Source organism: Artemia franciscana, chromosome 12 (assembly GCF_032884065.1).
Source record: "Artemia franciscana chromosome 12, ASM3288406v1, whole genome shotgun sequence".
NCBI classification, from domain to species: domain Eukaryota; kingdom Metazoa; phylum Arthropoda; class Branchiopoda; order Anostraca; family Artemiidae; genus Artemia; species Artemia franciscana.
Genome location: NC_088874.1, coordinates 23,743,535 through 23,760,079, shown reverse-complemented (window position 1 = coordinate 23,760,079; position 16,545 = coordinate 23,743,535). Strand labels below are relative to the sequence as shown.

The 16,545-nt window shown below is 36.0% G+C and overlaps 1 protein-coding gene across 5 annotated transcripts in view; it reads right to left on the bottom strand.

Moving 5' to 3' along the window:
- The window catches only part of LOC136033886 (pseudouridylate synthase RPUSD2-like), a 231,750-nt gene that overhangs the window by 173,321 nt on the left and 41,884 nt on the right, over window positions 1–16,545 (bottom strand). For all 5 annotated transcript variants that reach the window (XM_065714873.1, XM_065714871.1, XM_065714870.1 and 2 more), the window contains one exon: window positions 10,605–10,692. In XM_065714873.1, the coding sequence (XP_065570945.1) occupies window positions 10,605–10,692 (88 nt within the window). The remainder of the gene's footprint in view (window positions 1–10,604; window positions 10,693–16,545) is intronic.

The following is a 16,545-nucleotide window of genomic DNA, read 5'->3' as shown; positions in this document are numbered from 1 at the left end:
CAGTAAGGAAAGTCTTCAATGGCTCTGGTGGTGCAGCCAATAGAGGAAGTTTAACTTTTCCTGAGGCGCAACACATTCCCATTGTTTCACCATTGAATTTCAAGGCCTTGCAATAGGGACAAATTTTAGACATTGTCCCGATTTGAACACATCTACTCAAGCTATAATCATCGACTGGGTTGTACCTGAATGCCAGGCGATAACTTTCAGGTTGCTCTGATTCCTCGGCACGCTTTCTTTTCTTACTTTCTCTATCAGCAGCAAGCCTGATTCCTTGCTGTTCTTGTGATTCCTCGGCACGCTTTCTTTTCTTACTTTCTCTATCAGCAGCAAGCCTGATTTCTTGCTGTTCTTGTAATTCCTCGGCACGCCTTCTTTTTTCACTTTCTCTTTTAGCAGCAAGTCTGCTTCCGCGTTGCTCTGGTAGTTCCTCGGCAGGCTTTCTGTTCTTTCTTTCTCTATCAGCCTCAAGCCTGTTTCCTTGCTGTTCTTTTGATTCCTCGGCACGCTTTCTGTTCTTTCTTTCTCTATCAGCCTCAAGCCTGTTTCTTTGCTGTTCTTTTGATTCCTCGGCACGCCTTCTTTTTTCACTTTCTCTTTTAGCAGCAAGTCTGCTTTCGCGTTGCTCTGGTAGTTCCTCGGCACGCTTTCTTTTCTGACTTTCTCTATCAGCAGCAAGTTTTTTGGCATAGACTTTTTGAGCATCTTCATCGGCTTTTGCCATGGTAAGTTCATCAGTCATTGTAAACTTAAACATTAATAGATTTCTACGTGAACATATGTCTTAAATATCTTGAATGATGTCACCGTCAAAGCAAAAATGACGACAACTAATTTCATGACGTCAGTCAACACAGAAACATGACGTCACCTGATCCACAGACAGACAACTTTTATATATATATATATAATATATATATATACTAGGCTAGGTTAATCTAACCTAACCCACCTAGCCTACACACGGTAGGTTAGGTTAGATGGTGCGCCATTTAACATGAGCGGGAGTCAAAAGCGGGGGAAGCGGAAGCGGAATCGGATATCACTTTATTAAAAACAGAATATATAAAAATGTCTTGAGAATGATCAGGGGTGCCATATGGGCAGTCATAGTGTGGCATGGTAGTGTAAAATGACATGGACTATCATGGACGGTTGGCTTTCATAAACACAAACCAATGGATTTGATGTATGATATTTACCGAGAAAATATCTGGAAAATATCTTAGGAATGATGAAAGGTCCCAGAGAGTGCCAGATGGCCAGTCATAGTGTGGCACGGTTGTGTGAATTTAAATGGCGTATCACGTTGGGCATGGCTTGTCATAAAACAATCTAATGGATTTGAAGTATAATTTTTTACAGTAAAATATCTGGAAAATGTTTTAGGAATAATGAGGGTGCCAGAAGGTGTCTTTTATAATCCAGTTTGCCATGGTCACGTGAATTGCCTTGGACTAACACCCTCTACAGCTTAAAGTTAAGGTGGGAGGTGTTAAGAGTTTTGCAGAAGAGGGAACTCCCTGTCAAAGAAATGAGGCATTGCCATTAAAATCTCTCAGAAGAAACTCTTAACGTGGGTCAAATTTACCTCTAATGAGATTATGTCAAATATGGTGAAAAATATTATTCCAATGTGTGCTTGTCAACCAGGAATGCCTATACTCAAATTGCTCAATAGGATCATTTTACTTGGCTCAAAGAAATGAGGTTTTTTCATTGAAACCTCTCAGAAACAACTTTTAATATGGATGAAATTGTCTCTTATAACAAGCCTCCTCTCTAGAATTGTTCGCTAGGGGGTGGGCGAGACACATATTGCCACGCTGAGGTGAACTATGTATAGCCTTGGCTCAAAGAAAAGGGGCATTTCCTTTAAAACTTCTTAGAAATAATTCTTAATATCGATTAAATTTATCTCTAATAACAACCCCCCTTGAGATTGGTGGCCAGGGGTGAGTGAGCCGCATATTGTCATAGTAGCGTGAAAAATGCAGAGTATTGGCTCAAAGAAACATGGCATTTTTATTAAAACCTGTCAGAAATATCCGAACAAAAAATTTGTCTCTTTTTCTTGCAGGTGTGGCTAATCAAGCAATAGAAAGGATGCATTTTCATTGAGACTTCTATGAAATAGCTCAATATGGCTTAAATTTACCTCTAATAACAACCCACCACCCCCACCTCCTGGAATTAGTCGATATGTCACCCATCCCCCTCAAATTTCTTTAATTCACTGTTGTTTCTAATTATATTTTATCATTTATAAGCTTTTTCACGTTTTGTTTTTTCCACTTGTTGAGTTTAAAGTGCTTTATCTGTGATTTCATGTGATTCTGTGATTTCATAAACTTTATACGTACAAAAGCATGTTTCCTTACGTTTCTTATTCCCGGATGAATCTTCAATACGTAATCATTTACGCAATGACATATCTAAAGCCAATAATATGTAACATCTCACTGATTCAATAGCTAACTTAACCTGTCCAGGTTACATTAAAAAATTAATAACATTGCAATAGGCAGGTGCATCTAATGGAGCAAAAATGAATTGCCTTGGGATGCTTTTGCGCCCTTATGTGGAAAGGCTTGGAAACGATACGATCAATTTAATCGATTGTAGTAAGCGGGACAGGGAATTCACCGTGCGTGGAATAGGTTATTTCGTAGAATCTATTTCCCAAATGAAAATATTAGAAAGGCTTTCATAATCCAGGTATCTAGCAAACACTAGCATTTGGGGAAACCTCTTTCGAATCCTAATGTGGACAAAAATCTTGAAAATATAAAGGTTCCCTGGAAAAAAAGAAGAAAAGTGAAACCTCTTAAAGTATTATGTAGCACCCCACGTGTTTGTCCTCCACAGTTACAAGCGGGAGTTCCTCCACGGGCCCCTGACATCTAGCATATCACATGAGAACACATCATCCTTAATACAGTTAAACATTCCCTATTACATAACAACCAAAGTAACCCTAAAAAACGTCTTGTAGGAAAATGTCCTAAAAACCGTCTTAAAATGTCTAGTAACGTCTTCAAAAATGTCTTGAAGAAAAATGTCTTGAAACGACTTCAAAAATGTCTTGAAACGTCTTGAAATGTCTTAAAGAAACGTCTTGAAATGTCTCGGCGAAAACAATTCCTATTGTATACCAGCCAAAGAAATCCTGATTTGGCAGGGGCTCTTTAAAAACCTTCCTATGTTTGTCCTTAAAAACTATGGCTATTCTATGACTGCCTTTAAAAATTTCTATGGCTGCCTTTAAAAACTTCCTATGGCTGCCTTTAAAAACCTTCCTACGGTTGCCTTTAAAAACTTCCTATGTGTGCCTTTAAAAACCTTCTTATGGCTGTCTTAGAAAACATTCCCTATAACGTAGGTGTACTATACCGTTACAGGTACGCAATTGTCTAAACCCAGGTGAGCTAAATAGCGTTTTGAGGGGTTGAAAACTTCAGGTTTATCCCCTATAGGCCTCCTTAAAAGTCCTATGAAGTTCCTACTACTCTCTGTCAAAGCTTTAAGCCCTAAACAATAATTTTGACTTTCATCAGCAAAAAAGCGAAGAAATGACATATATAATCACATTTGCTGGTTTTACTCAATCAAAATTTTTTGCCTCAACCTCATATTTAACCTCAGAAAATTCAAATTTGTGAAAGAGCTAGAGGGCAAACTTTTCGGATTCGGAATCAGCATATATTTTTTTATTCGGGTAGTGAAAAAACCATTTCAATAGCAATTTGTTTGGAGTTGACCCCTTTTTCACAGTTTTTCTAGAATCTCTCCCCCAACCTCCCTCTCTCTCAAAGCTTTAAGCCCCAAAAAACTCTTATGATTTTGAGCATTTAGTTTTATTTTCATCAGCAAAAAAGACAATAGAAATGATATATCTAATGACAATTTGCTGGTATTTACTCAGTCTAGATGTTTTGTCTCAGCCACAAAAAAAAAAATTCAAATTTGTGGAAGAGTTGGAGCGGCAAACTTTTTGGATTCCAAATCAGCACCTATTTTTGGTCAGGTAGTGAAAGAATCATTTGTACAGCAATTTGTTTCCGGTTGACCCCCCTTTTTTCATACTTTTCCTAGAATCTTTCCCCCAACCTCATTTGTCCAAAACAATTCTTTTTACTTTAACCATTTAATTTCATGTCCATCAGCAAAAAAAAAGCGTAGAAATGACATACCTAATCGCATTTGCTGGTATTTATTTAATCAACATTTTTGCCTCAAAAAATTCAAATTCGTGAAAGAGTTAGAGCAGTAAACTTTTCGGATTCGGAATCAGCACCTATTTTTGGTCGGGTAGTGAAAGAATCCTTTGTACAGCAATTTGTTTAAGGTTGACCCCTTTCCTAGAATCTTTCTCCCAACATCACTGAAGCACAAAACGATTCTTTTTACTTTAACCATTTAGTTTTGAGTCCATCAGCAAAAAAAAAGCGTAGAAATGACAAACCTAATCACATTTGCTGGTATTTATTTAATCAACATTTTTGCCTCAACCCCAAATTCAACCTCAAAAATTCAAATTTGTGTAAGAGCTAGAGCAGTAAACTTTTCAGACTCGGAATCGGCACCTATTTTTGGTCGGGTAGTGAAAGAATCCTTTGTACAGCAACTTGTTTAAGGTTGACCCCTTTCCTAGAATCTTTCCCCCAACCTCACTTAAGCCCAAAACGATTCTTTTTACTTTAACCATTTAGTTTCGTGTCCATCAGCAAAAAACAAGCGTAGAAATGACAAACCTAATCACATTTGCTGGTATTTATTTCATCAACATTTTTGCCAAAACCCCAAATTCAACCTCAAAAATTCAAATTTGTGTAAGAGCTAGAACAGTAAACTTTTCGGACTCGGAATCAACACCTATTTTTGGTCGGGTAGTGAAAGAATCATTTGTACAGCCATTTGTTTAAGGTTGATTTCCCTTTTTTCACACTTTTCCTAAAATCCTTCCCCAAACCTCACTTAAGCCAAAAACAATTCTTTTTACTTTTATCATTTAGTTTCATGTCCATCAGCAAAAAAAAGCGTAGAAATGACATACCTAATCACATTTGCTGGTATTTATTTAATCAACATGTTTGCCTCAACACCATATTCAGCCTCAAAAATTCAAATTTGTGAAAGAGCTATCGTTAGATAGCCCCCAACCTCACTTAAGCCCAAAACAATTCTTTTTACTTTAACCATTTAGTTTCATGTCCATCAGCAAAAAAAATCCGTAGAAATGACATACCTAATCACATTTGCTGTTATTTATTTAATCAACATTTTTGCCTCTACCCCAAATTCAACCTAAAAAATTAAAATTTGTGAAAGAGTTAGAGCAGTAAACTTTTCGGATTCGCAATCAGCACCTATTTTTGGTCGGGTAGTGAAAGAATCCTTTGTTTCAACCATCTTAACCATTTAGTTTCATGTCCATCAGCAAAAAAAGCAAAAAAATCACATTTGCTGGTATTTATTTAATCAACATTTTTGCCTCAACTCCAAATTCAACCTCAAAAATAATGCTGTCTCAACCCCAAATTCAACCTCAAAAGATTAAATTTGTGAAAGAGCTAGAGCACTAAACTTTTCGGATTCGGAATCAGCACCTATTTTTGGTCGGGTAGTGAAAGAATCATTTGTATAGCAATTTGTTTAAGGTTGAACCCTCTTTTTTCACACTTTTCCTAGAATCTTTCCCCCCAGCCTCACTTAAGCCTAAAACAATTCTTTTTACTTTTACCATTTAGTCCATCAGCTAAAAAAAACTTAGAAATGACACACGTAATTACATTTGCTGGTATTTACTCAATCAACATTTTTGCCTCAACCCCAAATTCAACCTCAAAAATTCGAAATTGTGAAAGGGCTAGAGCAGTAAACTTTTCGGATTCGGAATCAGCACATAGTTTTGATTCGGGTAGTGAAAGAATCATTTGTATAGCAATTTGTTTGAGGTTGACCCCTTTTTAAGTCATACAGTCATAAAGCTCCCTAGAGATTGGGCTGATTCTTTACTTTTCTTTATTCTTTCTCGTCACGATTCTACCAATCCATCTTTTTCATAGAACAAATAATTATGACCAATTATTTTCAGTGAGAGAAAAGTTAAAAATTGGTGTATCAAATTGACAAATGGCAAACAATCAAGGGAAAACAATTCAGTCAGATTTGATTGATTGCTTTCCATTTACTTTTTATTTCCCTTGGGTCAAGGTAATATTTTCCACTTTTGTTTTCCTTTTTCCAATTCTACCAATCCGTTTTTTCTCCTAGTACAAATTATTATGACCAATTATTTTCACTGATTCACCTGTTTCAAAAATAGAAAAGTTAAACATTGTTGCATCACAATGACAACCGGCGAACAATCAAGGGAAAACGATTCAGTCAAATTTGACTGATTTCCTTTCATTTGCTTTTTATTTCCCTTGGGTCAAGTTCCTATTTTCCTCTTTTGTTTTCCCATTTCCAATTCTATCAATCCATTTTTCTTATTCAAAGAACTCCGATGGGAATTAGCAGATAGAAAGTCTTTCAAAAACAGACAGTGTTAATATTCCTAATCCATTTATCGTTTTGTTGAAAGCAATTTGCGGGATAGAGAACAAGCCTTAGTGGTGTCGACAACATCAAGAAGTTAAGTACATTAGTTGCCAAGGCCTTAGATTAACTACTGAGGGGCGAAGTATAACTGACAAATGAGAAAATAATTGACGTATGGGTTCTCAATTGATATCCCTTCCACGTAATTGCTTCCTACGGGCATCATACGATGGAATGCCAGATTTTGGCTGAACATTAGGATTCGAAACTAATAATTAAAAAAAAAAAAAAAGGAAATCAAACTGTCTCGTACTAAAACCTTAGAACTATGAATTTTTCAATAATATGGCCAACTATTTATGTGTGTATTAATATATATATATATATATATATATATATATATATATATATATATATATATATATATATATATATATATATATACTAGCTGTTGGGGTGGCGCTTCGCGCCACCCCAACACCTAGTTGGTGGGGGCGCTTCGCGCCCCCCCCCCCAAGCCCCCCCGCGCGCGTAAGTCGTTACGCGCCATAATAGTTACGCGCCATTGTAGTTGTGTCCCTATGTCCCACCTGTGAATATAGATAGATATATATATATGGTTTTAACTACGTAAAACTTGCGAATATACAACATTCTTTGCTGTCCCATTGTCTTTGCATATAAATAGATTGTCAGGTTTACCGACTCTTGAACATGCAACATATAATGGTCCATGGGAAAACAATCTGTATTCAGATCTATACCTCATGATTCTAATGATTGCCCTTGAGCTTTGTTGATGGTGATTGCTAATCGACCATTCCCTGTCCCGGTGTCCCGGTCGTCATTTACATCCCCCTGTTTCCCCCGGTGTCCCCGTTGTAGTTGTGTCCCTGTGTCCCGGTCGTCATTTATATTCCCTGTGTCCCCGGTGTCCCGGTCTGTATATACATTCGTTTTTTAGTTTTGTTTTTCTCCTTTATTTTTTTCCTTTTTTTTCTTTTTTAGCTTATTTAGATTTTTAGATTTTTTAGTTTTTTTTATTAGTTTTTAGTTTTTTTTTCTTTTTAGTTTTTTTGTCCCGGTCGTCATTTATATCCCCCTGTTTCCCCCGGTGTCCCCGTTGTAGTTGTGTCCCTGTGTCCCGGTTGTTATTTATATTCCCTGTGTCCCGGTCGTCATTTGTATCCCGGTGTACCGGTCTGTATATACATTCGTTTTTTAGTTTTGTTTTTCTCCTTTATTTTTTTCCTTTTTTTTTCTTTTTTAGTTTATTTAGATTTTTAGATTTTTTAGTTTTTTTATTAGTTTTTAGTTTTTTTTTTCTTTTTAGTTTTTTTGTAGTTTTTACCTTCTTTTTAGTTTTGTTAATTTTTTTTTTTACTTGTGTCCTGGTCGTCATTTATACTCCCTGTGTCCCGGTGCTTTGTTGATTGCTAATCGAACATTCCTTTTGTCCTGGTCGCTTTCTCTTTGAGTGTCGTCATTTATTTTTTTCTTTTTTAGTTCTTTTAGTTTTTACCTTTTTTAGTTTTTTTTTAGTTTTTTTAGTTTTTTACCTTTTTTTAGTTTTTTTAGTTTTTTTAGTTTTTTAGCTTTTTTATTTTTTTTATTAGTTTTTAGTTTTTTTGTAGTTTTTGCCTTTTTTTAGTTTTTTTAGTTTTTTAGCTTTTTTATTAGTTTTTAGTTTTTTTTGTAGTTTTTGCCTTTTTTTAGTTTTTTTAGTTTTTTAGCTTTTTTATTTTTTTTTATTAGTTTTTAGTTTTTTTTGTAGTTTTTGCCTTTTTTTAGTTTTTTCAGTTTTGACGTCACCTGATCCAGTTTTTTCAGGTGACGTCACCTGATCCACGATCCACAGATCCACAGACAACTTATTTTAATATATATAGATAGTTTTTTTTTTTTTTTACTTATGTCCTGGTCGTCATTTATACTCCCTGTGTCCCGGTGCTTTGTTGATTGCTAATCGAACATTCCTTTTATCCTGGTCGCTTTCTCTTTGAGTGTCGTCATTTATTAGTTTTTTCCTTTTTTTTTTTTAGTTTTTTATTGGTTTTTACCTTTATTTTAGCTTATTTTTCAGTTTTTTCCTTTTTTTTAGTTTTTTTTTATTTTTTATTTTTTTTAGTTTTTTACCTTTTTTTAGTTTTTTTTAGTTTTTTTAGTTTTTTAGCTTTTTTACTTTTTTTATTAGTTTTTAGTTTTTTTTTGTAGTTTTTGCCTTTTTTTAGTTTTTTCAGTTTTTTTTTTAGTTTTTTATTGGTTTTTACCTTTATAGTTTTTTTTAGTTTTTTAGCTTTTTTATTTTTTTTATTAGTTTTTAGTTTTTTTTGTAGTTTTTGCCTTTTTTTAGTTTTTTCAGTTTTGACGTCACCTAATCCAGTTTTTTCAGGTGACGTCACCTGATCCATCCATCCATCCATCCACAGACAGACAACTTATTTTTATATATATAAATATATATATATATATATATATATATATATATATATATATATATATATATATATATATATATATATATATATATATATATATATATATATATATATATGTGTGTGTGTGTGTGTGTGTGTGTGTGTGTGTGTAATCAATAGACAATAGTTTCGAAGGTGGTTTTACCTGCAAATCGCTTTCGGTACCTCTCATTTTTTTTTTTCGTACCATATCATATGATTGGCATGATCATACGATGGGCATGGGATGCTTCTTTTCGAGGGGATAATGCCGCTGTTACTGGGTTTTCTGAGGTCTACTTCAAGACACCTAATTATTGCGTTATGAGGTTTTATAGAGAAATGCGTGGAAGCCCGGAAGGCAGTTTGTTTTCTTTTTTGTTTTTGTGTCTATGTTTTTAAGGCTAATTTACTTGGAAAACAGCAAGAACGACGAAGAATGTAAACATTTCATGGCTCAGAATTGAGTCATTTTGAACTGAGCCATTGTGAGCCATCAAAGGCTCACAATTAAGCCCCTCTCAAAGCAGGATTATCACAATGGCTTAGAAATCAAGATTAGCTCCAGACTTTCAAAGGGGAGAAGCCAAAGTTAAAATGTCCCCACATAGTGTTTTGTTGATTCAAACCAAAATTTATGTTTACTCCAGTTATTCTCATTTCAGGTGCCTAGCTCGCCTTTAAAATCTAGCTTAAAAAAAAAGAACCCGACATCATATTTGTCTAGAATTAGAAGAAAATTCACAGTAATAGGATCCTCATGAATAAACTTCAACATTTTTTTTTTCATTTTATCAAATTTTTTATATCGGGAACGCTTTGTTGTCTTCCCTGGGCGGTTGTTGTACGTGTTGTTTGTTATACAGCAGTTTGTAAATAAATTGTTCAGTCAGTTTTGTCGAAACAATCTCCTTATTTATATTTAAATTAAACAAACTTTTTAAACAATAGATAAAATTGGTCACGACTTTCCTGATGACACTTACATGTCCCAAACGAGCGGCAGAAATGCACATGGTTGCCGGTTCTTTTTTTTTATCAAGAATCTTAAATGTAATCAGAGATGCGATATCAAAAAAATCTGCAGTTACGAGCCAATTTTGGGTTTGAATTCAGTGCAGAAAGAGCTGGTTCCAAGTCAGGGACTGACTAACTACTCATCAGAAATGTTGCTGCTCGTTTCAACTGGGATGACTTGAAGATTTTCAATCAGCATGCTTAGAGCTCCAAAGTGGTCAAGTGGCAACTATGGAGCTATTTCTTTAAGTGGGCCTTGTGTTCCATTAATTTACCTTTTTTTTGCTTTTTTACTACTTTCTTAATCAGTTGTGACTTTGCTTTTGGTTTTTGAAAATCTTTTTTTTTGTTTTGTACTGTGACGGTTGCCCTTCAACTTAAGAGCATACGTAACTATAATGCTTATTCAGACTAGGTTTGGTGTATGCGTTAACTGCACACACAGCTGATAATTGCCTAATTAACAATTGTCTAATAGTGGCAAATCATTAAGTAATTGAAAGAACATAGAATCTTGCTATTTAAAAAATCCTATTCGAAAAGAGTAGACACTAGCTATTTGCAAAGTGAAGGTTCACGACTTACCGTTTTCGAAGTAATAATCTGTTTCGTTATATCTTTCATCGGAAAATCCAGGTCTTTTGGCCTTTAATGCACGGGTTTCAAGTTTGGCCTGAAAAATAAGGGAACAAAAGTTGATTAATAAGAGTAACGGAGGTGATAAGTGCTGGAGTAAAAATGCAAGAAAAATTGGGGTAGTTAAACTGTTATAAAGATCTGTCTGTTCGAACAACCTGCATATATGATCCTCCTGCAGAATGTACACCAAATTGGAAATTAGCGTGGTAAGTATAATTTGTAATTAAATGAAAAGCAAATGCATTTTGCAAGCTTCAGGCTTAATTAGGCAATAACAAATTCAACGAACCTGATGAGGTTCGATTTTCGTTTAATCGAAAAGTATTCCACCCTTTCAATTCGGATTTCAACCTCGTCTGATGATTCTTCTATCCTCATCAGGTGAAAGTCTCATGCTAGCAGGTCATAACTTTTATGGCATTTGACTGTATGATTACCACTGCTATGTAGGTTAATGCCGCGACACTTAGGGCAAACCGTTTCTAAACCAAATCCCTTCGAGATGTGCATTCTCGCTTTTAATTTCGTTTGATGGTTCACTCGTTGTCCAAAGCTGACATAAATCAAGTGTTCTACGCTAATTCTCACAACGCACCCACTCCTGATATTTTTGCTGACGGTTGCCGTTGTTTCTCCTTCATTCTTCAAAAATGGAGCTCCTACGTCTTTCATCCATTACGTCTTAATTTGTCATTCATCGGCTACAGGGGACAGTTATTTTAATTTGATTCGTGCTATACAGCACATTAGCAAGATTTGTACATCACTACAATCTGAGTAGGCGAAGTTTGGCCTCAAATTAAATGCCTAAGAGACTAAAATTGTTTTCTTCAACTGCAAGCAAGTGCCACCAGTGGTTATCTCTTTCGAGAACAGCAAGATTAAAACAGCTGATCACAATACTAACCTTGGTCTCACAATTGGCTCATCGATACAGCTTACACGACATCTCCTAACGGCTCATAGATCTTACAATTGGTCTTACAATCATATGTCTTACAATTGGCTCATCGATACAGCTTACACGACATCTCCTAACGGCTAATTAGAGTAAAGTCAAGACAGATAGTCCCTGTGAGAGACGAAGCTGGCATAACTTTTTCTGTATTTTTTTTGTAAAAAAAAAAAAATGACTCTTTTTACTTCTTCATGAAAGTCTACCATCCATCCTAGGGCAGAACTAAGGTGGGTAGGTATAGCATATATGCTAGAGATACAGAGTACATACTGAAAGGAATGCATATTTTACTACTCATCTGACCTGCTCCCCTAAAATCATCTTAGAAAAAAGAGTCATAAGGACGTCGGGCCAGGAACTTGCTTCTTGGTCAGGTAACTGCCTAGCGTAGGTATCTTTCTTCACGAATAAGATACACTTCTTCTTTCTAAGAAGGAGCCTCTTCTTAGTCTCTTTCTTTCTCTCTCTTTTCACCTCTTCTTTCTATATTTCTTCTTTTTCTTCTAAGATACTCGTCTTCTTTCGAAATTTTTCAGCTCCCTTGCCTTAGCTTATTATTAATTATTATTTTTACTATTAATTAGCTTATTATTAATTGCCTTAGCTTATTAGTATATTACAAATTTTTGGAAACTATATACAATTTAGAACAAGTGAAACAAGTCAAAACTTCGCTCAGTTTTCTGTCGTTTCAAAAATATCCTCTAAATTTCCCATATGGACTACAATTCTTATCTTGTAATAAATTTTAAAATGTTGACCACATTATTGCCATGGACAAGCAAGTTTCTTTGCATAATTCCCGTATATCGACAGTTAACCATCTTTGGTCATCGGCACTGACACAGTAACCTGTTGAAGTTGTAGCATATTTTGAAGTGTTAATTTTTTATCTTTTATGTGTTTTTCCTTTTTTAATTACCTTGTTTTTTGATTGACAGGATTTAAATGAAAAAAAAATTGAATAAATACATATAACAGGAACATTTGACTAGGGCTCATCATGTGGAGGGTTCATCATTTGCTGTGATTAAGCTAGCTGATAGGAAATGTGACCAAAGTCAAATGGTGTCTCTTTTCAAAAATCAAGATGTTGTATGGTTTTAGAGAAGTACAAACTATCTCCACTGGCTGCATTAGAAATACTTTAAAAGAATCCAAGTCAAACCAAATTAAGTACGAAAGAAATAAGGCTTGACTTATAAGAGAGGACAAATGCTTGAAACTTCACAAAAAAAGCTTGAATGAGCGAAGTTTCCAGATAAACGAAGTCAAGGAAAAGCTTGATTCTTTCGTATAAGCAGTTAGTCGAGATTCAAAACTTTTTTCACGTTTTTTCAAAGGATAAATAAGAAAAACAGAGATTCAATTAAAACATTAGAACAAGGCAAAAGCACATACTAAAAACGAGAGAGAAAGCGCGGTTCAGATAACTACAAGATTGATTACAAAATTTGGCTAAGGAGTACCAAGAAGCAGACGCAAATGAATATGATACAAACACTCAAAAGATTTAAACATGAAGGCGGATCCCCAATTAAACAAGAGCTAAGAGCTCATATGGCACTTGTGACAAGGCAAGAAGAGCTAAGCGCCAAGAGCTCATATAGTATGAGCTCTAACAAGGTTCTAAGAATTAATAGGTTGATTTAAAAGAAAATCAGAGGCTTAATGCCGGTCAGGATTTAAAATAAGAGCTCTGAGTCACAATGTTCTTCTAAATATCAAAATTCATTAAGATCGGATCACCGAATCGTAAGTTATAAATACCTCATTTTTTTTCTAATTGGTCCTCTCTCTTTAGCCCCGCAGATGGTCGAATCTGGGAAAAAGACATTATCAAGTCAATTTGTGCAGCTCCCTGACACGCCTACCAATTTTCATCGTCCTAGCACGTCCAGAAGCACCAAACTCGCCAAATCACTGAACGCCTCCCCCCAACTCCCCCAAAGAGAGCGAATCCAGTACGATTACGTTAATCACGTATCAAGGACATTTGCTTATTCTATCCACCAAGCTTCATCCCAATTCCTCTATTGCAAGTGTTTTCTAAGATTTCCACCTCCATCTCCCCCCCCCCCAATGTCAAAACATCTGGTCGGGATTTTAAATAAGACCTTTGAGACATGAATTCCTTCCAAATATCAAATTTCATTAAGATCCGATCACCTATTCATAGGATAAAGATACCCCAATTTTTACGTTTTCCAAGAATTCTGGTTTCCCCTCCAACTCCCCCCAATGTCACAGGATCTGGTCGGAATTTAAAATTAGAGCTTTAAAGCACAAAATCCTTCTAAATATCAAATTTCATTAAGATCTGGTCACCCTTTCGTAAGTTACAAATACCTCATTTTTCCGAATTACTCCCCCCCCCAACTCTATAAAAGAGAGCAGATCCGGTCCGGTTTATGTCACTCACGTATCTTAGACAGGTTTTTATTTTTCCCACCCTGTTTCATCCTGATCTCTCCGCTTTAAGTATTTTCTAAGATTTCCGGTCCCCCCAACTGCCCCCCTCCCCAAATATCGCTGGATCTGGTTGAGATTTAAAATAAGAGATCTGAGTTACGAGGTCCTTCTAAATATGAAGTTCCATGAAGATTCCATCACTCCTTCGTAAGTTAAAAATACGTCATTTATTCTGATTTTTCAGAATACCCCCCCCCCATCCGAAGGTGTGGATCCGTTCCAATTATGTAAATCACGTATCTAAGACTTCTGTTTATTTTTCCCACCAAGTTTCATCTCGACCCCTCAAATCTAAGTGTTTTCCATGATTTTAGGCCCTCCCAAACTCCCCCAATGTCACCAGATCCGGTTGGGATTTAAAAGAAGAGCTTTGAGACGCGATATCCTTCTAAATATCAAATTTCATTGAGATCTGATCACCCGTTCGTAAGTTAAAATACCTCATTTTTTAAATTTTTCAGAGTTAATAGCCTAAAATAGCCCGACAGACAGACAGACCGACAGAATTTGCGATTGCTATATGTCACTTGGTTAATACCAAGTGCCATAAAAAGTAGAAGACCGAGATTGAATACGGAAATACAATCTGTTCGTGGGAGACAGTCAAAGACTTTATTGCATATTGATAAAACCCGATTTTTTTTTCTTTATGTTTCTGAGATATTTGAGGGATCAGAAAACCCCTGTATAACAACCAAAGTCGACTACAGCAGTACAAAAACTACTAAAAATATATTCAAACTGACAACTTGCTAACCTTTTTCAAAACTAGCATATTTCCATATACGACAAATGCAGGACTACTGAACTATTGAACAAGACTCCGTTGTTTCATGGTTTCAAAGTGACCAATTAGGAATTCCTACACCTTTGCTCTTTAAATCAAAAGCTTTACCATTAATTAGGTTTAATAATTTCGTATAAGTTGAGCACAGTCAGGTGCGGTATTTGCTGTAGGTGTACAGCAAGTGTCTAATGTTGTCCCAGAAGAGTGGCTGGCACCCTGGCTTTGAAATCCTTTCTCCGAAGGGCGAGGGTTCGATTCCTGGTGTGGCCAGTTATTTGGTTTGACACGGGGTAAATGGTGTGACTCTGTAAGCTCAGCTGGAGTCGACCCAGCTCTAGATGGGAACCTAGAGAAACCTTAGAAGGTAAGCAGGAAGGGTGTCCGAAAGCACAGGATGACTGGACCCCAGCCCCCATTGCACTTCCTGGCTGAAACGCCCTGAAATGGAGATCAATACCGCCAGTTTGGACTTTAAGGGTCTAGTGCTGCATCCTTTTTTTTTTACCTTTACAGCAAATGTCTCTTTAACCATCGCCGAATTGTTAGTTAGTCTCTGGCATTGATACATTATGTCAGGTTTTTTCCCCATCCATAAAACTTGATTTGAGAAGGTTTGCAAAACAACTACATCGGTGGACGTTTTTTTTTTATTCTATGGGATTTTCTGGCCTTTTTTCCAACGACTATTTTTTAGAGCACTTTGGCAAAACTTTTTCCATACAAATTCAGTCCCCCCCCCCCCCTTTACATACAAATCCAATCGACATTCTTCTTCACGAGTCAAACCAAAAATCTCGATCATCCCTTAGTGCTATGGCTCTCTAGCTTAGTTCCGCCCTAGGATGGATGGATCTATCAGCAAGCGAAAATGACATCATTTTTCCACAATCCAGAAAAAGGCTTATGCCAGCTTTACCTATCACTCCGACTCTCTGTCTTGGCTTTGTCCCATATTGATCCATGGCTTGATGGCAACTTGATTTTAATTGAAAAATGATTAAATGTTGAAAAAAGATTATGAATATGAGGAAAAAGGGGAATTACCTAGCCATTTTAGGAAAACCTTAATTGAACCACTGAATTAGAAAGGTGATAAGAGCGAGTGTGGTAATTATCGAGGCATTAGCCTGGTCTCCGTAGGTAGCAAACTCAGTAGAAACATGATACTTTTTAAACTGACTGATGCTGTAGACAAAGTGATAAGTGAAGAACAGTGCGGTTTTAGAAAGGGTTGAGGATATGTTGACCAGATTTTCACTCTTAGGTTAAGAATTGAGAAAAGCTTGAGTTATCAACCTTTGGTCCTCACTAACCTTTGGTCTTCAACTGAGGGCCTTTAGTCCTCATTTTTATGGATTATGAGCAAGCGTTCGACCCTTTTGATAAAAGAGCTTTAGCGAAAATATCATCCTTGTATGGTATTAAATAAAAAAACAAAACAAGTTTTTTCAACTGAAAGTAAGGAGCGATATTAAAACTTAGAACGAACAGAAATTATTCCGAACATGAACGGGGTTGTCCCCTCCACAACGCCTCGCTCTTTACGCTAAACTTTGACTCTTTCTCACAACTCAACTCTTCATCAGCTTCGTTTGTTGGAGCGTAGCATGCGATGATGGTCATTTTTGTGTGATTTGATACGAAGCGAGCTGTCATTATATGTTCGTTAT